The sequence below is a fragment of the Mustela erminea genome, chromosome 1 (assembly GCF_009829155.1).
Source record: "Mustela erminea isolate mMusErm1 chromosome 1, mMusErm1.Pri, whole genome shotgun sequence".
In the NCBI taxonomy this organism is placed as follows: domain Eukaryota; kingdom Metazoa; phylum Chordata; class Mammalia; order Carnivora; family Mustelidae; genus Mustela; species Mustela erminea.
In genome coordinates, this window is record NC_045614.1 from 126,500,039 (window position 1) to 126,524,024 (window position 23,986).

Sequence of the window (23,986 nt, forward strand, 5' to 3'; positions counted from 1 at the left end):
CATTATTTTTGCCATTCTAGCTTCATCTACCCCTTTTGTTTTCCTCCCTCCATTCCCCCTTCTCTTTCTCTATTGCCTTTCTCTTTATCTTTTCTTCCCTCCTTCTGTTAAAAAAAAAATTCATAGTCCTCATTTCATTTCACTGGTATATAATTCATTGTGCATTTCTAAAAAAATACATTTTCTTATGTAACTATAATGCTACATCACACAAAACAATATTAACAGTAGTTCTTTAGGGTCATCTTGTACCTGGTTCATATTGAGATTTCCTTAATTATATAATTGTGTAAATTGTTATAAATATCCTTTTATAGTTATTTTTCAAATCAGTATCTAGACAGTGAATACATTTTGGCTTTTATTATGAACTTAATTTCATTTAATTCCTGAATACTTTGTTATGCATAGTATTTTATCTGAGAAAATGTTTCATTTGAGATGAAGAGTAGTAAAGGTGAATATGCAGGGTTTTTTTTTTTTTCTCTTTTTTTAATTGTGGGGAGGGTCAAAGGGAGAAGGAGAGAGAATTTCATGCAGGCTCTATCTCTGGCACGGGGCCTAATTCGAGGCTTGATCTCACAACCCCAGGAGCATGACCTGAGCCAAAACCAAGTGTCAGATGCTTAGCTGACTGAGCTACCCAGGTGTCCTGAAGGGATTTTTTTTTCCTTGCCTATAACTACAGGAAGTGTATAAATGAAAGTTCTAAGCTAGAAAGCATATATAATATGCCCTATTGTGTGTACACATTGGAGAAAAATGGAAAACTGGTTAGGAAGCTTCACAGCATATGTCATGATACTCATGGTTTATAATATAATAGACATACAGCCTATGTTAGACTGTGGTTGAACCTGAGAGGAGCTTTTGATCTAGTAGGAACTAGTGAATTTAAGATAACTAAGGAGTAACATGTGGTAAGTTTTAAATGAACTGTATAGATGGTAAGAACTTGGGACCTAAAAACTGATTTTAAAACCAGTTGAGATCAACCATGCTGTGGTTTTAAAACCACAATGAGGTATCACCTCACACCAGTCAGAATGGCTAGTATCAAAAAGACAAGAAATAGCAAGTGTTGGAGAGAATGTGGAGAGGGAGCCTTCATGCACAGTTGATGACAATGTAAATTGGTGCAGCCACTCTGGAGAATAGTATAGTGGTTCCTCAGAAAACTAAAATAAGATGTACCATATTAATTCCACTTCTGGGTATTTACCCAAAGAAAATGAAAACACGAATTTAAAAAGATATATGTACCCCTATGTTTACTGCAGCATTATTTATAGTAGCCAAGATATGGAAGCAACCTAAGTGTCCATCATCAATAGATGAATGAATGAAGAAGATGTGGTATATATTCACAATGGAGTATTTCTCAGCCATAAAAAAGAATGCAATCTTGCCATCTGTGACAACATGGACGGACCTATAGGGTATTATGCTAAATGAGATAAGCCATACTGAGCAAGACAAATACCCTGTGATTTCACTTATATGTGGAATCTAAAAAATAAGACAAGCAAACAAATAACAATAGAAAGAAGCAGACTTATGAGTATGGAGAACAAACTGGTAGTTGCCGAAGGAGAGAGGGTGAGAGGATGGGTGAAATTGGAGAAGGTACAAACTTCCAGTTATAAATAAGTCACAGAGTTGAAAAGTATACAGGATAGAGAATATAGGGACTAATATTGTAATATACTTGTAACAAGTATTTCATAATGAATATAATTGCTGAATGACTACCTTTTGCACCAAAGAGTCCTTTTAAATGTTACGTGTCAAGTATATTTCAATTTAAAAAAACCTGGTTGATGGAATGTTCTGAATGTGTCTGTTAAATCCATCAGGTCCAGTATGTCATTACTGTCGATTATATCCTTTATGTTTGTTATTAACTGTTTTATGTATTTGGGTGCTCCTTGTTGGGTACATAAATAATTACAGTTGTTATATCTTCTTGTTGAATTGTCCCTTTCATTATAGTGTCCTTTGTCTCTTCTTAGAGTCTTTGTTGTAAAGTCTCTTTTATCTGATTGCTGTCCCAGCTTTCTTTTGACATCCATTTGCATGATGAATGTTTCTCCATCCCCTCGCTTTCAATCTACAGGTGTCTGGTGTCTGTCTGTCTGACATGAGTCTGTTGTAGGCAGCGTATAAATAGGTCTTGTTTTTTATCCACTTTGTCATCCTACGTCTTTTGATTGGAGAGTTTAGTCCAGTTACATTCAAAGTAATTATAGATAGACATGTACTTATTGCTGTTTTGTTACTTGTTTTATGGTTGTTTCTGTAGAACGCTAGAAAATAATGCAAACTGGTACAACCACCATGGGAAACTGTATGGAGTTTCCTGAAAAAATTAAAAATAGAACTACTCTATAGTCCAATAATAGCACTATTAGGTGTTTACCCCCAAAAAACAAAACCACTAATTCAGAAGGATACATGCACCCCTGTGTTTATTGAATCATTATTTACAATAGCCAAACTATGAAAGCAGCCTAAGTGTCCATCAATGGATGAATGGATAAAGAAGATGTGGTATATACATATAATGGAATATTACTCAGCCATAAAAAAGAATGAAATCTTGCCATTACAGCAACATGGATAGAGTTAGAATATAATGCTGTGTAACATGAGTGAGAGACAGACAGATACCATATGACCTCACTCATGTGGAATTTAACGAACAAACAAGCAAAGGGAAAAAAGAAAGACCAAGAAACAAACTCTTAACTATAGAGAACAAACTGGCTACCAGAAGGGAGGTAGGTGAAATAATGATGGGGATTAAAGAATATGCTTATTGTAGTGGAAAACGACGACAACAAACCTGGCTTTGTTGCCAGTTTGCTAAGTTTCCTTTAGATATGGGATTTGACCTGGGTCTTGGATGATAAAACATAGAGAACAAACAGGAAGAACCTTTCAGGTTGGAACCGTGAATAAATGTACAAAGGATGTTCACATAACTCTAGCAGGGGACAGCGAGGAGTAGACTGTGGGCTTAGAGAAATAGAAGTTAGACTGATAAAATCAGATTCTAGAGTATTTTGGATATTTGACCGAGTTGTTAGGAGTTCTCTTGTCAAGAGGATGGTTGCTGAAGATTTTTTTTTTTTTTAAAGATTTTATTTATTTATTTGACAGACAGAGATCACAGGTAGGCAGAGAGGCAGGCAGAGAGAGAGAGAGAGAGAGAGAGAGAGAGAAGGAAGCAGGCTTCCTGCAGAGCAGAGAGCCCAATGCGGGGCTCGATCCCAGGACCCTGGGATCATGACCTGAGCCGAAGGCAGAGGCTTGTTAACCCACTGAGCCACCCAGGCGCCCCGGTTGCTGAAGATTTTTAGACAGATTAATGAAAAGAATGTTTTTGGAAGCTGCCGGTAATCTGTAGGATGAATATAGGTTTAGTATGTAATTGATACTTGTAGTTATAGTGGGAAGAGGAAGGAAAGGATGTATGGAAGACAAGGCAAAGGGTAGTTTCACAGGGTAAGTTACCAGAGTAAAGAAAAGGAAGATTTAAAGATGATTAATCTGTGCATTGAGTAGTAAATAAACCATAGAGATCTAATGCATCGTGTAATGAATATAGACAACAGTATTGCCTAGAGACTAGAACTTAAGTATTCCAATCACTGAAAAGAAAGGATAATTATGTAAAGTGATAGAGGGTGATGGAGGTGCTAAATATTGCTACAACAACAAGCATAATATGTAAATGTACCAAATAAATACATTGTACAATTAAATTTGCACAATGTTATAAGGTAAATAAAATCAAAAAAGATTAATCTGTTTCAAATCTGTAAATAAAGTGGAGCTTTATTTACATAGAGTATGCCAAATTTTTAAATACTTCATAATTTCCCAAGGTAATTTTATAAAGTATTTCTACTACTGTGTGTTTTAGTGTTTAGTTTATGGGAAGTGGTATACAGTGAAATGGCGAAGTCATTTGTTTACTGTTATTAGTAGTAAATACAGTTTAATTCAGTACTTAAAAACTTAGTGTAAGGATTATTCTCTTTTTAAAGGATAGTTTCTATTTCTATTTGGAGTGGTTCTGTAACTAGTATCACCAACCTGTAGACTTTGATTTACCAAAATATCTTTTGTCTCCCATGGTAAATTATACTGATCATGATTTCTATCTCATTGCCTCCCTCTTTTGCTTCATACCATTAAGTGACCTCAAGTCTTAAGAAAATTAAAAAGTAACTACTCCTCTCACACAAAAAATGGGACATCTCTTAGTTAGGATATACACTAGGCCACTCCATTAGAAACCCAGAATAATATTTGATTAAATAAGGTAGAAGTTTAATTTTTGCTCTAAGGCAGGCAGGTGTTGAATACCTAAGATGCCAGTGAGTTACAGTTCTCTCATCCCTAGAATGTTGCTTTTGTTTCCAAGAGAGCTAATCTTCATTTTCACATTCTAATCAGTGAGATGGGAGAAAAGGACACCACCTGGAATTTGCAAGCATTTCCGTTCACATGTCATGGATGGCTACACCTAGGGCAGTAACTAGTTTTTATTTTCAGAGCCCTTGCTGAAATTTAGGATTTTGTTACTGTGGGAGAAAAGCAAAGAATGGACGTTGGAGAATTAGCATCTGTCTATGCCATAGACTTCCATCTTTATTAGCTAAATCAACAGTTTTTTGTCTCTAATTTTTTATTCACAAATGCTAAAAAGTAGCCTTGGTAATACCAAATTTGTTAAAATTCTGACAAACATGAGAACAGGGATTTTTGAATGTTAATATTCCTCTCTTCATTAGGAGAAATAAAACTGATGTTCATTTTTTGTTACGTTGTCTGTCCTTAGACCCATACCTGTTTGGATCTCCCCTCTCTCACCAGCAAAAACACATTCTTCTCCTTTGTAAGGGATTCTAACCTTTCAATATCAAGTATTACATATTGCTATATCAGTGAATACAAGCTTTTTAAAGCTTTCAGTATGGTCTGGAAAGGGAACAACTTGACTAGATTCTTTGGGGCCAGACTGGTGGCCTTGGTGGTAGAGTGAGAGATCCTGTCTTCTGTCAGATCAGGTTACAAGCTGACAAAGTGAAAACAATGCTGGAAGTTATGACATAAGTTCCCGGGAATGTGTTGTTGAGCCACAGTTGTGTAGAAGCCATTTCTAGGTCATTGGAAGGAGCAGTTTTAATTTTACTTGTTTTGAGACTCTTTCTTATTGCTACTCACCAGATGACTTGCTTATGAAGGTAGTCCTGAAAATTTTTTTTTATAGTGAACTCTTGCTAGTTCATGATTTGATCAGTCATGTTGATATATTTGGATATCCCTTGGAACTTCAGATATTTCACAGTATGTTTTTTAGTAGTTCTTGTGGTCTTATCTTGACTCAGCACTTTGCTGTTTGCTTCTTCAGTAACACTAAGATAATATGCTTAAATTTTCTGAGTACTTGTCATCTGTGTCTACATTTCAGCGTCCTTTCTTCATCCCCCCCCCCTTTTTTTTTAAGATTTTATTTATTTGACAGAGACATAGCAAGAGAGGGAACACATGCAGGGGGAGTGGGAGAGGGAGAAGCAGGCTTCCTGCTTAGCAGGGAGCCTGATGCAGGGCTCAATCCCAGGACTCTGGGATCATGACCTGAGCTGAAGGCAGATGCTTAAATACTGAGCCACCCAGGTGCCCTTGTATCTGTATTTTCTACTGTACACTGCACACCTTTAAAAATGTTCTCTTATATGCTCCTCTAAAATCCAGCATATCAGAAGTTTAGCTTCTTTTTGAAGTCATCCTCATTCTGTCCAGTTACAATTGAGTATTCTCTGCTATGTATCTTCATAGCACCATGCACAAAATTCATATCCTGCACAGTACTTTCTGAGAGCATTCTTCCTGAAGGTTTTGCCTTATTCATCTTCATTTCTTTTATACTGTTCAATAAAGTTATTTGCCCATTTTAAGTATGTTGGATTTTAGCAAGATGAACCTTTAAAAATGCATTGCTTATTTATACAGAGATAACTCCATAAAATGTTTATGGAGGAGTAGGAGGGAATTGGTGGTTGCAGTTGTTTTTGGAGTATTTTCCTTGCCACAGTGGCTATCCATTGAAAAGTTAAAAGACCATTCCTTTAAGTTTCCTGGAAGGACTGAAATAGCTGTATCTAACTGAAGTAGATGCTAAAAGAAAATCTGCCACGATGAATTTTTGGAAGTTTTTTCCTTTGTTTCTTTTTTAGAGACATTAGAAGAAATGGACAGTGAGTTGCTCAAGTGTGAATTCTGTGGGAAGATGGGATATGCTAATGAATTTCTCCGGTCAAAACGATTCTGCACTATGTCCTGTGCCAAAAGGTATTTCTATTCCCTTGACTTTCCTAAAGCGGAAACAAACAGTCATTGCGAGAAACCCAAAAAACTTGTAGAGTTTACAAGCAGCCAAAACTAGATACTATAATATAGAGGAAGAATATCAAATAGGCATTATTTGGAGTTACTTTGATATTTAGTTATTAAGTTTTTCTCTGTAAGAGTTACGTATTCATAACAGTTACAGTGAGTTTTATAGCAGTGAGTTTATTTTAACATATAAGTAACAATCTCCTGTCAAGAATATGCTTAGGAGAATGTCTCTTGTGAACTAGTCCTTAAGGTATCAAAACAGTATTTGTTTTATCACCTCATTGTTTGATCAGTATGAAAATACCAGGATTTAAACTGGTTTTGTTTTGTTTTAAACTGTTTTCATTATATTCATATTATGAATATATTATATTCATTATATGCATATCTGTTCATATATTACTCCTGTTTATCCTGGGTTTTTAAGTGGGACAGCTGCGGCACAAGTTCCCCACATTGTTAAATCATCAGAGAGCAAAATAGGTCTTTTCTAAATCTATTCTCAATAGTAATTTTAGAGGTAAACCGTATTCATAACTAAAGAAGTGTTCAGTGTCTTCCTTGTTTTCACGTGTTTAGTTTACATTAAAAAAAAACTCTGATTTTGATAATCAATCCTAATACAGGTATTGACCATGGGGGTGAAGTGTATGCACAGGTTATTTTGAAGTTTGTTCTCTGTTCCAGAAAGTGATTATTCTCTCAAAGAATATAAGATCTTAATTGTTTGTATGTAGAATTTTCTTGCATGAGCATATTATATTGTATGGTGCCACTACAAGATACTTAGTAAAACTTAAGTTAAAAAAACAATCAGAGTATTTTCCTCCAAAAATGACTTCATTTGGTTTCTTAGTTGTCAGTCTTTTATTTACATATTATCTTGTGTTATTGACAGCCCTAACCAAGTTACGTGACTGCTGCTTTAACTTGGGAGTTTTCCAGTTTGCATACACCACAAAAAAGATGAGTGGCTCTCTGATTCTAAGTGATTAACACTCTGAGGGAAAAGGACGGCCTTTCAGAATATTTTAAATGTTTTGACTGTTAAATATTTTAGAACATTTAACACTACCATAACTCCTCCCAGAGGTGATTGATTGCTGAGCTGTCAAGTTACTATACCTTTAGATGAACCTCTTTAGGGGTGAGGGGTTCTAATAGAAGGGAAATGCAGATGAGAGAGTAAGGAGGAAAGGGTAAATTAATTTAGGTCAGGGAAGAACTGCTATCTACATGTCTGCCTTGGAGATCTAAATATTTAGGGACTAAATAGCAAGTGTAGGGTTAGTCTCTATTCTCTAGTTATTGGGGAAAAATGTTTTGTAGATTGCTGTGACTGGAAATCAGAAACCTATAGAGCTGTGTGCACAGACCAGCATATTGAATACAGCAGAAGCTTGTTGAGTTGTTTCAGGGTAAAATTAAGTGGCCATCAGGGCACTTAAAAAAGAAAAGTTTTGGGGGAAAAAAGATAGCTTATTCATTTTCATAGTACTCCTTACTTCCACCTCCTGATATTGTCATAAAACATAGATGAGGAAAATTTATTTTGGTATCTGTATATTGGTCCTAGAATAGTTATCAATAGCAAAAAGTTCATTTGAATTTATTTTTGTCCTTTTCCTGAGAAATCTTCTTAGATTAAGAGTTTTGAAAACAAGAAATTACAGTGGCAGTTCTATATGTGTAAAAAAGGAACTGTATGTATTTTTCTTTGCCTTTCTTTAGCTTTTCAGAAATTTGTTTCTTAGATTATTTCTTTTCGCTCTTCTTTCCAGGGAAGGTGTTGGCAAACTGTACCCAGGCCAAATCCTTCCTGTAGCTTATTTTTAGATGGTGCCTGAGCTAAGGATGGTTCTTAAATTTTGAGATGGCTGGGAAAAAATGAAAAGAATAATATTTCATAACACATGAAAATTATGTGAAGTTCAAATTTTGGTCTAAGTAAAATTTTATTGCAACACAGCCATGCTCATTCACTATTGTGTTATGGCTGCTTTCACGTTAACAGTTGCAGAGTGGAGTAGTTCTGACAGACACTTGTATTGTCCACAAAGCTTAAAATACTTACTGTTTGGCCCTTTGTAGAAAAAGTCTGCCTGCCCTGTTCTAGGCCTTGAAACCCAGTAAACAGCATAGGACTCTTTCAAACTGTCATCATGCCTTATAAAGATCTATATTAAAAACTACTAGTCTGTTTTGATAAAATGAAAATACTCTTTCAGCTAATTTTAAAGAATCAGGTGTATTCGAATTTCGTGAATAGTGAGAACTATAAATTCCTTGTGTAACTCTGAAATCTTAACTTTACAGTATTTTCACTCTTTGATTTCAGTAATATTTGAAAAATCTTTTACTAGCCATTTGAGATTTCCCCTTCTTTACTGTTAACTTCTTTATATTAATCTCTCTCCAGAAATGATAAACATAAACATCTTTTGAGAAAACATAAGTGTGAACATCTACATAATTCATATATTTTCTCCTGAACCTTGAATTATTTTGCAAAAAATTGGTTATCCTCTGTATTTTTCACAAGGTTTCCTGGTATCATACTGTTAATAGAAGAAAATATCAGTACCTTGTTATAGGTATCCAGTAATTATTGAGAGCTATATTATTGAAATATACAGCCATTTTTTGACTGTCAGCATAAGTAAATCTATTGAACACTATGGTTTACTTTCTGAGGTATTACAGTCCTTAATGAAGTATTTGGCACTTACTGATTCACAAGTGCACTTTAAAGTCATAATTAAATACTAACTGGGGTGTTCCATCTATCACTTAATATTTTTTCTTACTTGAATTTCTTAGGTACAATGTTAGCTGTTCTAAAAAATTTGCACTTAGTCGTTGGAATCGTAAGCCTGATAATCAAAGTCTTGGGCATCGTGGCCGTCGTCCAAGTGGCCCTGATGGGGCAGCAAGAGAACATATCCTTAGGCAGGTCTGTAGAAACCTTGCTTCAATGTACTATACCCTTTTCCGAAATGCAAGGAAAGTGCAATGCTGTATTTTACTTGTACTACATTTTCCAGCTTCCAATTACTTATCCATCTGCAGAAGAAGACTTGGCTTCTCATGAAGATTCTGTTCCATCTGCTATGACAACACGCCTGCGCAGGCAGAGTGAGCGGGAAAGAGAACGTGAGCTTCGGGATGTGAGAATTAGGAAAATGCCTGAGAACAGTGACTTGCTACCAGTTGCACAAACAGAGCCATCTATCTGGACAGTTGATGATGTCTGGGCCTTCATCCACTCTTTGCCTGGTATGTACTTCACCACTTGGGTCTTGTATCTTTCTTGTGCATTCCCACACAGGAATGATGTTAGATCCATCCGCACCTATTGCACAAGAGGGCTACAGAAGTACTATGTATATATATTAATTGAATGGCATTTGCTATTGAAATATGATCTGTTTCCTCTTGCTTATTCCCTCAGCACAACTGGGTATTTTCTCATACCCCCCAAGTCGATAAAAACTGACTAGTCCTGCTTCTGCTGTGACACCTCAGCCGGTGAAGATCTTAAAGGTGCTCTCTTCTCTTCAGTCTGATTTCTCTCGAGAGGTCAGTAGAGAGATTGAGTCAGACGCTTCTTCCCTTCTGCTCTTCTATTTTTCTATTCTATTTCTTCTTTATTTCCTAATTTAACCTTTTAAAAATGAAATAAGAGAGACTATATATATATATTTTTTTAATTTTTGAAAGCTAATCAAGACCTTTTAGAATATGATAACATTTTGATTTCTTTTTTTAAAAATCAAGCTGGTTCTTTTAAAGGGAGCTGCATTCCTTGATTCTTTATAATAAGTAGACATCAAGAACCCTTCTAAAATTTGATTTTTTAAGGAGACAACTAAGATTCAGTTACGATATTCCATTTCAATATTGAGGATAACTTTCTTATTTATGTTTTACTGCTCTCTCATTTTGGTACTCTTTCCATCAGCTTAATTCTTTATGTTCTTTATCTTTTTTCTTTAATGCAGCAGTCTTTTATATCTCCTTTGTCCAAGGGGCTGGTTACTAAAGATAACTGCACCATTGCTCATGATGAGACCCACACTGATTATGTATGTTAAGACTGTTTTTTTAAATCAGCAAATCTTACTCATTTTGACCTTATGAATGTGGAAAACAAGATGTTTGCTCCATTTGATTTTATTGTGAATCACACTATTCTCTTGATAAAATATATCCCCTTTGAACTCTACAGACTTACTAAAATTAATCCAGCTATTTTTGCTGATGAATCTTTCAGTGAAGATAACTCTCAGAAGCAAACTTACAGTTAATGTGCTGAGTAAAGAAAGACTATTAACTGCTTTAAAAAAAAACCTATCTGCCATTTTACCTTATATAAACAGAATTCTATGACAAATTTTTTTCAGTAGCTTGTTTCAGAAACGCTTAATTAAGTTTTTTTTTTAAAACAAGATATGGTCACTTTTAAAGAAAGATTACAGTTGTTTAAAGAGAGGATACATTTTTCACGGAAGATTTTTAAATATGCACCTTTGGAAACTTAGGTGTGAAGTTAAGTGCTAACCGCAGGTTTTGAATCTGCTTTAAAACCGATATATTAGAAGATGATGAGTCTTCACTGGTTGTGGTTTTAATATTTAATGACATAAATTTTAGTTTTTAGAACCAGTCTAGATATCTTGAGAATTAACACTGGAATCTGTAATGACTCCTTGGGATTGGACTTTGATTCTGTCATCTTCAGAAGTAATCTCACTCTTCCACCTGGGGTGTGCGAGCTGTTAGCTCGATTTCTCCTTTGGGGATACTGTTTCCTTTCCTTTGGGGAGGAGCGTTGGTTCATATCCTGAGGAAAGTGATTGGTCAAATAATTACCAAATAATAGGTATCTGATTCTTCTGTCATTTCATATGCATTTTTTTAGGGCTAATTTTCTAACTTTCCCCAATACCCATTGCAAGGAGGTTACTCTTGGCTGCTGTATTAGAACAAAGGCTGATCTCCTTTGTCTCATTCTTGCTTCATTTCAGTTAAAAAAAAAAAATCATTGCTTATATTTGAGATGCTTATCTTAGTTCATCAGGATACAGTTTTGTTGTCAGTTGTTTAGAGAACATGAGTTACCATTAAAGAGAAACTGCTTTATAAAATTTAGAATTGCTTGGTGCTGTGTAACAGTCTCCTTTCCTTTAACTGATTAAATGGGAGTACTTCCAAACTCCTTTGACAGGCTAAAATAACAGGCTTATTTGTGTGATCAGTTATATCTTCTTTCTGAGTATTTCTCTCTGAATAATCCCTGTGGCCTAAAGTAAATCTTGTATCCGAAAATGCTTTTGTCTTCGTTTCTCTATGCTCCTCTGGCCTTTATAAACATCTTTTGAGCCTCTTCAGGCTCTTTCGGGTCTGTGTTGTTTTTCTTCCCGCATGTAGTCTGCTTCCCACCTTTTCTCATAGAATGAACAAGCTTATATATTTTGTAATCTCATGTATTTTCTTTGTTTCCAGCTGAGACAGGCATCCCTCTTTCATCAGGGCACCTATATTTACTTATAGAGTTTTTTCTTTGTATAATGTCATCTTGTGAACCATCCGGCCGGGACCATATTAGAGCTGTATGCTGTGTATTCAATCTCAGAGTTGCTACCACAGTGAAAAATTACATTCTTCTGGGGGTGCCTGGGTAGCTCAGTCAGTTGAGTGTCTGACTCTTGGTTTTGGCTCAAGTTGTGATCTCAGGGTTTTGAGATTGGAGCCTGCTTAAGATTCTGTCTCCTCCTCTCTGTCCACCCCCCTACCCCAACGTGTGCATGCTCTCTTTCTAAATTAAAAAATATATATATTTTCTTCTAACTTTTGTGCGTTAAAAGGTTCTCTATGGGAATGATTATTCTCAATTAACTGCAGTTATCTTCTTAACTCGTTACAGTGCAAAGGTCATTTTATTCTGTACTTACTAATATGTGAATCTCTAGTAGATTTGGTTTCTCTGTAGGCATATAAAATAGGAATTCACCTAAAAACATGTGACTGTTGGATTTCATAATACTCATATTAGGACTTGTTTCTTATGTAATATTAAGTGGCAAGTGATATATTTTAACCAGCCTTACTGAGATCATTTCTATGCAAAGTGTTTGGTTTTGGGTTTAGCTGGAAAAATGACTGGACATTGCAAAATTCATTTGGGGCTCATTCAGTTGCTGAGGTCCGTGCCCATCTGGATAGCTGCTTCTGGTGACATAAAACCAGCAATGCTGGCTGGTTGCTGCAGTTGGGATATGTTTTGTACGAGATCCTGGGGCACTGTCATTTTAGAGAAGTAGATTCTAATGTCAGAAACTCATTGAATTTCTAGCTTAGTATACCTTGAGCATCTAAATATTTTTTGAAAATTCATTTTTCTTGAAATGAGTTTCAGAAAAATAATTGCTTTTGCCCCCCCACCTTTTAAAGATTTTCTTTATTTATTTGAAGAGATCACAAGTAGGCAGAGAGGCAGGCAGAAGGGCGGGGGGAGCAGGCTCCCCGCAGAGCAGAGAGCCCAATGTGGGGCTCAATCCCAGAACCCTGGGATCACAACCCAAGCCGAAGGCAGAGGCTTTAACCCACTGAGCCACCGTGCTCCCCCTCTTTTCTTTTTAAAGTAATTTTATTTTTTCATTTCTATACTAATGTATAGTATAACTAATCTTTGTTGTGGTTGGCTTATGGAAGTTGTGATCTAAAATTCTGAATATAATGCGTTCCTCCACGATCATGCTGTTTCCCAAAACATTTTTTTGTTCTTTATCATTTTACTAATACATTTACTTATCACAAGAAGACATTTGAAGAGGGATCTCTCAGTACAGAGGAACAACAGATGTGATATATTTCCTTAGGGAAAACTCCTTGTTTCTATTCCCAAATGTAGCTCTTTTAACAGTCCTCATTACTTCTCATTGCTCCTGTTTTCTGAATCTAAGTAAGTCCCGCCCTGTCTTTCTCTCTCTTCTTTTCTTTCCTGTGTTCTTGTAAATAAGACTGAAGAGAGAAGAACATTAGTTCTTTCATAAAAAGAAGGATGAAGTCACAACTAGATGCAAGATTAGTCAGTTTTGTCTGCCCAGTTTTGAGAGCTACCTCTGGGAAAAGAAAGGGAGCTTTTCTATGGTGAGTAATCCCATTTTAACTGTATAATTTCTTTTATATGGTAAATGGGCAAAAACCATAACATTCTGCCTAGGGTACTTTTGAAGTGTCAGTTTTTAAGTCTGGAAATTAAAGTAGAGAAGTTGAAAAGCTGGTTGCTATATATATGAAACAGTAAAGAAACAACTAACAGAGAAGATGGGAAAAGAAATAACGGAGAGAAAAGAGGGCCATACAGCTGAATACAGAAGAAAGTGTATCACTCTTACAAATAGCTCCTCTGTAGCAGATCCTGTTTTGTTTATTGTTTGTTTATTCATTTACCCAGTCCTTGACTTAGCAGAAATGGATGTATCTAGCACCTAACAATGCTTTGTGCTTGGTCCCCGGGTTGTAGGGATGACATTATTATCTTATGTAAGCAAGTGGGTGACACATTTGCAGTAGAAAGGATAATCACTCCAGCAAAGTTGTGCTCTCCAGTGGTGTAATGTAACCATTTCCATTACTTGTTACTGTTTTATTTTCTCATAGAATGCTGATTTGAATAAAATAGACTCAAAGCTGTTAGTTTTTACTCTTAAATTCAGTTTTATAATTTCACTGTCTCTCATAAGGAAGCTTCCCCATTATTGCATTCTCTCCTTTCTTGGTTCCTTAACTCATTACCTTCCCTGGTTGTTTCTTTATCATTAGCGGGGAAGTTGATTGAATAACCTGGCTGTGGAAAATTTGGTAGACAGTAAAAACATTTGAAATTGAAGTAGATGTTAGTATTGTTACCTGCTAAATCACCTGGTTTACACTGAGAGATCAGATATTATTTGGCAAGAGATGAGGGGGCAAGTTCATAATTTCAGTGGGAATTTGTTGGTTTTTATCAAAAGTGGAGACAAATCCAGTGATTTGAAGTTGGTATTACAAGTCAAGAAGTGCAGTACATTTCAGTAGCATTGCAGTACATTGATACTATGATCTTGTTGGTTTGGTTCTTTCATGAGTGAAAAATAAAAATGTTCTACTACATGTACTTGGCAATTCAAAGTTATAAATTAGAATAAGGTACAAATGATAATGAAAGTGGTACTCTGGTACTTGAAAAAATATTTCTAAATGGTTACTCAAATGACAGAACATTGTATTTTATTTCTCTACACCTGTATGTGAAGGGCATATTATACAAAGAAAAGTTCATGAGATATAGTAACTAGTTAATCCAATCTTGTTATATGTGTGGCCTGCTTTGAGGTGATACCACTGTCTTTTTTGTCAAGGTATGTTATATCTGAACTGATAAATCTACATTTCTACTGACTCTAATTATTTCTATAATAATAATATTTTTAGAACAAGAATTCCAAGTAAATTGCTTTACTTGAATTTTGAATTAATTTTTATTTTCAGAATGCCAAGAGATACTCTGTTCTTCAGGAGTGAACCCAAGACTACCGTAAATAAATTTCATTTGTTTCTCAGCCTGTATTTCAGATACTCAGACCCACTGAGAACATAACTGTGACTGATAGAAGTAACATCTAATTGTTATATATTAAGGCTAACTTCCTTCCTCTAATCAATTCCAGGCTGCCAGGATATTGCAGATGAGTTCAGAGCACAGGAGATTGATGGACAGGCCCTTCTTTTGCTAAAAGAAGACCATCTTATGAGTGCAATGAATATCAAATTAGGCCCAGCTTTAAAGATCTGTGCACGCATCAATTCTCTGAAGGAATCTTAACAGGATCATGAGGCTGTGAGAAAACAGCGGTTTTTACTCTTCTTAAACAGACTTGTAAGGTAAAGGCGCAAGTTGGCCTAGAATATTATCATATATTGTGGTGGATAGCCAAGCACATTGGAATCTCCACATCAAAAGCTGACATTTCTTCTACAGATATGATTCATCATACATTTTCATAAGTAGCCTACATTGGTAAGATTGATTTTACAGGTTACATGCAACAATGAAAGACTGATATAGAGGGCCATGATATTTTTCAAAGAAACATGTTATACTAGATAATTTTTTAAAGGTGATGTTTATCGTTAATATAAAGAATCCTTTTAAAAATAATTTAATGATTTACATTTCTCCTGTTTTGATTCGGTTTTCTTATACATTTTTCTACCCTGTGAGTTTTCTATAGGTTGTCATGAGAGATATAATTTAGGAGTAATTTAGGACTAGTATAGGAGTCCAGTGACTGGAATTGTATGCAATGAGCTATCAGTGTGCATTTAAAAAAAATATATCTGTTAGACAATTGCTTTGTCTATAAAAAGGGACTGCAGTCTAGCATGAATAATACTGATCTGGAAGTCAGAAGAGTTGGTTTCTATTCCAAACTTGACTAAGAATTTGGTGTGGCTGAGAAAGTTGGTTTTCCTCTTAGTTTTTGGACATTTAGAGCAGTGGCTCTCAGCAGAAGTCAGTTTTGCTCCCCAGGGGACATTTATCAATGTCTAGGGACATTTTGGTTGTCATAGCTTGGAGGGGCTGGGTAGGGTTGTTATTGGCATCTAGGCCATGGAGGACAGGGACGTTGCTAAATATCCCACAGTTCACGGGATGGTCCTCCAAAATAAAGATTTATCGGGTCCAAAATACCAAGTAGTGTCAAAGTTCGGAAACCTGATGGAGGAGTGGTAAATGTTGCTCTTTTTTACCCAAAGGAATATTTTGAAAAGATGGGGCACAATAAGGAATACATGATACAGTCAAAGTATTTCATATAGCAGATGTTCAAGTATTTTTCCTAATTTTACCCATTCTAGAAAAAAGGGTAGAGTCCACTGAATCGACCCGTAAAATAAGGACTAGCATACAAATAATTTGACTCTCAGAAAGTACAGATTTCACATTAATTATCTTTCATACCTGCTCCTCTGCACTGATGAGGGCATACTGTGATTATACCTTATGAACCAGTGCATAGCCTTTACAAGTAGTCCAAGCTTACTTGGCCTGACAGAAGTTTGTAGTGGATACGTGGTTGGTCTTTGGATTTTTTTCTAACCTTAAACATGCTGGGTCTAGCTAGAATACACATTCCTTTTTCCTTGACTAAACTCTTGCATGCTTCCTACAAACTACCCATCAAGTAGTATCTCTTGGATTATCAGACCTAATTTTGTATGTATATGTTTTAGGGAAAAAAAATTTCAAATTAAAATTTTTCACTAAATAGTTAAATAATCAGAATTAGGACAATAAAACAGAATTGTTGTGGGAACTGTGAGAGCCTTATAGTCCTAGACATTAAAAAAAGATTTTTTTTTTAATCTTTGCCACACGACGGAAATGTTTTAAAATAGAAGGAACATACACAGATACTTGGCAGAAGTTCAGTAAGTGGGGAAGAGTCCATGGGTTTCAGTCATTGTCACTGCTCTTTTCAAAAAGATTGTGTTGAGCTAGCAGAGGACTAAAGATGTCATTAAAGACATCACAGATATTTATCTTTTGGCTTTGTGTACATTAGAGAATGTTGATTATTTTTATACAAAAATACAGCGGGTAATTTTTTTAATCTTTAGATGCCTCTTGTTTGAATGTATGCTTTGTGGGATTCTTTTGTGTAGTAATGTTTTAAAAAAAAAGATGTTTACTGATAGTTACATGTAGGATTAGAAGGTGTAATATAGCGTAAGGCTCATGTTCCAGACCTACAATAGCTGTAGTCTACGTCACATATTTCTTTATATCACATTTTTAACTGGATTAAAGTTTCAAGGAAAGGTAGGTACTCTATAATTAGTTTTCATTTGTTAGCAGTTAATCGTTATGACAGAGTTGTCATATGCTTGACTTTCCCCCGTCATCTTCCAGTTTCAGAACACAAGTATAGGCTGAGCATTAGTAGGAGATGGTCCACTGTAGGGGGTGTGGAGGGCACAAAGGAAAATCTCCCCTTGGAAGTAAAACTTTTTCATAGATAATCCACAAGCAATTGATTATTTGGGGATAGATTCCCCTAGCAATAATGAGTATCTCCCATTACTATATTATCTATAGCCTTTAAGGTATTTACTTTGAAGTATGTATAGGTTCTCCTTTTATTTACTCCCTTTTCTTGTATCAGTCATTAGATACTAACTGAAAGCCCCTGTACCTAGCACTGTGTTAAATATCCAAGAAAGCTTACAGGAAGGGGGATTTCCATTTGATGAGAGCACCTTATAATCTTAAATCTTGTAAATCTCAAAAGTAGTCCAGATCTTCTCTTGTCCTCACTCAAAACATACCTAGAAAATATACTTAGTTTTTCAAGTGAGCTATTTTATTTAGAAATGGCTCATTTGCTCAACTGCTAGTTTTCCCTGTTGATGCATCTGTTTCTTTCTAGACACTTTAAAATGAGAGCTTCAGTTATATATGATGGGTATGGATGATAACACTGGGCATGCACCTCTCTCCTAAGTTCTAAGCACAGTTCTTGTATGAATTAGGTGGGGAGGGTGTTCTTTTTCCTTCATGCTACTAATTGTTTTAGGATTTTCACTGAGGAGAAAGAATGACAAAAAGGGGACATGGGAAGTTCTTCCTATTTTTGCTACCTAAGTTTGCATTTTCTGACTTGTTTAAACTGATGCACTCTTTTCCCATTGAGGGAAATAAAACCTCCACATCTCGATTTTTATTTGCTTTAAGCCTTGGCTTCCTAAAAAAATAAACACACTGAGAAAGCTGGTTTGTAAACGTTTTTACATGACACGAATTTTCATCAAGCCTGGTGTAGGCATGTGTCTGACAAGCCATGCAGCTTGGATATAATCACTATTGATTAAGGCAGAGTGCTGTCCGTAAACCTGTCCCTTTTTAAGTGGCATGTAACTATTTCCAGGATGATACTTTTAATTTGCTGTGATATCAGTAAACAGATGATTTTCTTAGTCTTAGCTTAGGGTTGTCACAGAGTAGGGAAGGTGGAACGGGGAGAAGACAGCAGCGAAGAAGCTTGAGCACGGGAGAGAGGCGGACGCGAGATCGGCCGCTCTGTTTATCCCACTTCCACACTGAACAGATTGCTGCACTTTGAATATTCATGATTTACCTAGTTTTAAATAGAAAGGATTTTTTTTAGATAGCCCATTGTTTGTTTTTGTTTCCTAATGTGTTTGAACACTTACTTAGAACTGTATGAAGTAAGTACTGTTGTGCCCATGCCTTTGAATAATTTTCGACCTAGCTAATCCTCACAGAGCTAGTGTGAAATTCTTGTCCGACGTATACTCAGTTACCAGTCTGAGACTGAAATCTGTCCCAGTGTCCCATATCACAGACTTGTTCAGTTAAATGTTATAAAGTCCTGTTATTTACATTCTCAGTGTTCTGGTACCATCGCAGCCTAAGTGTGATAGGGTTGTGCTTACATGTTTACATGTGTGTATACCATTTTGGAAAGAATAAACTATGATCGATGGATGTGAGTGATGCTATCCTCACAGCCATACTGAGTAGCTGAAATCCCGGTTGGACACACTGTTAAGAAGTTGTAAAGACATTTTAATCTAGAAACCTGTGCTTCTATCTTGTGGTTTGAAGATCCTCATCCTTAATGACTGGTAGGAATGCATGCTGCCTGGGTGCGGTGGGCCTGAGCCTGAGTGGACAGCCTCAAAGGGCCTCACCTACTGCTTCCCTCTAAAAGCCTGTTCTAGTCAGGAGGGAACTGTGGGAAAACTTCTTAGACACCTTCATCTGAAAGTCCTTAGAGAGGGTTTGGTAGTAGGGTTAATATTAGGAAGGCAGTTGGGGCAGGAGTTTTTAATATCTAACAGTCATGTTTCAGTGAAACCTTTGGGCACAGTGTTCAGTCCGTTTCCTGTGCACCATGGGGGAAGGACAGGGAAGTGGAGGAGGAGACAAAAGGAGGAAAAGCCTCCCAGACCCAAGGGGATAGCACAGTTAATGGAGTGAGGTTGTGTAGTGTTGCTATGGCCTTCAGTGGTTCAAAATAATACAGTGCAATGGTTGAATCGCAGTTACAGCAGTAAGATTCATCTGTAATCATTCTTGTTCCTTCCTTCTCCATCAAGTGTCCTGCCCTTAGGAGGACTTCCTGTCCCTAAAAGAACTATTAATAAATAGTTCCAATGATACATAAGTTAGTGAATTTTGACTTTAAAGGTGACAGCTATTGTACTTAGAGAATATCTGTCAAACTCAAAGGTTAATTTATAATTGAGTTACTGGAATTGTAGAGGAGAGTATCCATTTTCAGATACCACAGTTGAATCAACCTTGCAGATTGTTACAAAGGCATTTTAAGGTAGTATTTTGTTAGGTTGTATCCAGGAATTGGGTGACTAAAGAGCGATAGCTTTTTCTTTATTAGTATGGATTTCAATGGAAGCCTACCTCTGTTTCTTTAATGCACAGTAGTGTGGATTATGAAATGAACTGTTCAATTCACATTCATCAATATTGGTATTTTATGAATCTATTTGAGAGCATTTGGTTTCCTCTTAAAGATTTTGATTCAGTTTAGATAAGCACAAATACAGTATTAGAAAAATAAATATGCAGTCTTACTAAAGTTTAATTTAAAGCTACTATAAGCTGTACATCTTAAAAAAAGTTCTTTGGGAAGATATTCCTTTTTTGTTAGTTCATAATATGTACCACTATATAGTTCCCTTCATAGCAGCAATACAAGCCATTTCTTCAATTTAAAAAAAAAAATGTTGACAATATCTTCTTTGGAAAAAGTTTCCTTAATTTTTAAAAATTTAAAGTTTTACATATTATTTTTAGAGCTTATTTAATCTATTTTAAAGTAATACTATGAGAAAGCTTTTTTTGAACGTTATAAAGCACTAATACAAATTAGCATCATTTTCCAGAGCAGTGTTTGGCTTTTTCTGAACTTTCACTTGAGCTTGCCGACATAAAAGGGAGTGGTCTCCCTCCTCCTCAGATCTGAGGCCCAGCTTCTCTAATGAAGACCCCATTCTACTCGAACCCATGAACACACACCTTGTAAGTGCCATGTTTTTGGGACCGTTTAGGATAGGTTTTTTCCATGAATGGTTCATTTTTTCTTTTTCTATAGCTTGTGAACATTTAATTTTAAAGATGACAGTTGTCATCTCAGATGTTGGAGAAGAGGGTGCATTAGAGAAGTATTTGTTTCCACTGCTTCTGAAAAGTAGAATTGCTCTCAGTGATATTGATGGCGTCAGTATGAATCCATAGAAAGAAAACCTGTACAAAGGTTTTAAAATGTATTGTCGAAAAGAAGTCTAGTGATGAATTTTAAGTCAGAAAAAAGAACTTAATATAAATTTAAAGTACTGTTATGCTAACATGGCATAGCTTTAAATATAAGAGTAATTTAGTAAGTCCTTTTAGACCACCTATTTAAATTGACTCCAGTAATCTTCTTAAGGATTGATAGTAGCCATCATTTATTGGCTTAAAAGTTATGCTTTAGGGAATATTATCAGTGTTAAATCCATGTTTTGTGGAGCTTTTTTGTACAGCTTTTTGTGGAGGTGAGGAAGTTGGTGTGTGTGAGGTAGTGGTGGGGCTGATAGTGTAATAAACATCAACCAGCTTGAGAAAGAAGGAACTGGGTTTAGTCTTGGCCTCAGGCAAACCAGAAGTGTCCATTGTTTAAAATCTTTGTTTAGAATGTGTGGTTAAAGTCTTAATTCTTTTTGTTTTAGATAGTACTAAATAGTCTACTTCAGTACTCAATAATAGATGAACATAATCATTAAATTAACATGATGAATGAAGATAAAGTGCTGGTTGGGGGCTGGGAGTTTTACTTGCAGTTGGTGACTTAGCGTGTGTGACACCTTCAGCCCTTCCTTAGCCTTTAATCTGTTCCGTCTCCTGAATACACATTATGGAGCCTCTACTACTCAAAAGGCTGATTTTGGTTTAAATCCTCTTTAAGGCACCTTCCGGCTCTAAAACTATGATTCTAGGCCACATAAGGGGGTGTTTTTCAAGTTGTTTCTACTTAATTCTTTTCCCCTTTTTATTGGTTCATTTCATACTAAGAGCTTTTGATAAAAGATACTTGTTAAGTGTCCATTTCCTGGGTCACTGGCAGTCTTTGTTCTCTTACAGATTAAAGCAGAGAAGAAAAATTGTCCAGACAAGCAAATGAGGGCATTTTTCTAAATGCTTCCTACTAGTTCACCCTGAACATATGAACACATATGAACACTGTCACTCATGCATTCATCCATTCATTTAGCAAACCATGTGAACACTTACTGTGTGCGCTGTGTGGTATACATGACTTAAGGAACTGGTAATGAGTACACAGAATCTTCCCAAACAAAATTCTAATTGTGGCTTTAAACAAACATGGACATTACTATTATTATTACTTGCTGTACTGAATGTGAAGCTGGAACTAGGGGAAATTTTTATCCACTGGGTTAAAGTATTAAGCTAGATCTAAAGGGTCTGAGTGAATCACAGCACTATTCCTAAAACACATTTCACATACCGATCACAGTCAATCATACACCTGATTAGGTTACAAAATCAAGGGTACCTGATAGGGATTTACATTTTGAGACTGTTGTGACAGCCCATTATTTCTCAGAATTATTTTGACACTTGAATCTATTCCAGAGGTGTTGCTATACAGGGTGTGTGACAGAACAATACAAAGAAAGAAGCTGGTGCTGGTTTACTATATATTTGTAACTACAAAAGCTTTACACCCAGTATTGACAGTGGAATAACTTTCTCAAACTGAAAAGTCTCAAAGGGGATTGCTAAATAGTTTTGTTTTTTATTGTCTTTTTTTGATAAAGCAAGAAATTACACAAGTTTACTGTTATTACAAATATCTACTTTTTAAAAAGCACACATGTTTTACATAGTAAATGGGTTTCCTTTAAAATGCAGTACTGGTCAACAAAAAAACCATTCGATGCTTGAACTGACAGCTGTTTGGGGAATAAATACTGAATGGCATTGAGTAACTGGGTAAAGTTTCCTTACCCCTTGGGGGTTCTGTGAAATGATGTTCTAATTCCTGTTGATCCAGTGATACAGATTAACATCATGCTAGCATTCTCCATAAAGATACCAAATGAAAATAATTTTTTCCACCCCTCAAAATAAAAATATCTGCTATTAAAAAAGATCTTTTGTGCATCATAGTTGCAGCTTTTAAAGCAGGAAAGTGTCCCAGTACATGTTAGATTAGAATCTAAAACGGATTGAAAATAGAACACTGACATCCAAGTAACCAGACAGTCTGGGTTTAAAATTTGCCATGGTCTTCGTTAAAATTTACTTTTAAAATGTTTTAATTTACCGAAGTTTTCAAGTATTTTATGCTGTTAAAATATCTATTGTATACTTCTTGTATATGCATTTTTAAATTTTAAAAAGCTAATGGAGTGTGTAAAGATGATGGTATAATTTTAGATTTCTGATTGCTAGTATACTAAATTAGATTCCCAGTCACCTCATTCAGAAGTTTGATCTTGTTTTTCCCATAGGAAAAAAAAAAAGTGGAAATGAGTTCTAAAAACTATCCTCAGAGTGAGGAGTGAGCTGTGGTAGAAGGCTGGAGTTGTAGACACAGTGTGCAAAGGCGTACTGATGGGAGAGGCGAGGGTGGGCATTTCAGGCCTCTATTAAATCACTGCTTTTGTCTTCTTGTTAAAAAAAAAAAAAGTTACTTTGTTGACTTAACAAAGGCAAATTGTTGTAATTTTTTTTTTTGATGCTTCAAGCACATGTTAACTGATTTTTAAATTCCTTTTGGTTCCTCCCATTGTTCTAAAATAGGAGTTTCATATTACTAAAACCTCAAAAGTTCATCTACCCAGGTTGAACAAAGCATCACCAAGGGGAAAGGAAACCTTTTTTTACTTTTTCAGAAAACAGATGTTAAGATTATATATAGATGTATTCTTTCCATTGGATATTGTATTAGAGTCCTCCTTACAGGAAATGAAATAGTTTTAGCACTCTTAGCATTAGCGTTCCTAGATTGGTGTCTATAGCTACAGTTTTAAAATGTATAACCTGAAAATGAAGTTAATTTTGCATTATAAGAGCACAACATGATCTATGTAAAAAGACTGTCCATTTGGTGTATTTTTTTAAAAGAGAAAGCACTTTCATATTAACAAGTAGCATGTGTATGAATTTTAGATTTTCATATTTGTTGTGTCTGTATTCAGTGAAGTAAAATTGAGCATTCAGATGTTTGTTGATGGCAACATTAACTGTTCAATTAAAGCACCTTATACTCTGCTGCTTAACCTTGCTTGTAATTGCACCTTTGTTACCTGCACATTTTCACACAGAATATTGTTGTTAACATTGCTTCATGTGGGTCTGGATGGAAGGTTAGTGGGCCTACAGGATCATTTATTTATATTGTTTATATTACAATAATATATTGTAGACCAGTTGTAAGTTCATTTCTTTACAAATAAAAGCCTCTTCCATTTG

At 35.6% G+C, this 23,986-nt stretch overlaps 1 protein-coding gene across 13 annotated transcripts in view; it reads left to right on the plus strand.

Moving 5' to 3' along the window:
* The window catches only part of PHC3 (polyhomeotic homolog 3), a 77,991-nt gene extending 54,005 nt beyond the window's left edge, over positions 1-23,986 (plus strand). For 9 of the 13 annotated variants that reach the window (XM_032341426.1, XM_032341429.1, XM_032341432.1 and 6 more), the window contains 4 exons: positions 6,249-6,363; positions 9,232-9,364; positions 9,456-9,687; positions 15,126-23,986. In XM_032341426.1, the coding sequence (XP_032197317.1) occupies positions 6,249-6,363; positions 9,232-9,364; positions 9,456-9,687; positions 15,126-15,280 (635 nt within the window). In that variant the 3' untranslated portion in view covers positions 15,281-23,986. Of the gene's footprint in view, positions 1-6,248; positions 6,364-9,231; positions 9,365-9,455; positions 9,688-9,862; positions 9,991-13,433; positions 13,564-15,125 lie in introns of those variants that run through there. The other 4 variants (XM_032341459.1, XM_032341463.1, XR_004285398.1 and 1 more) reach the window with 3 other exon arrangements.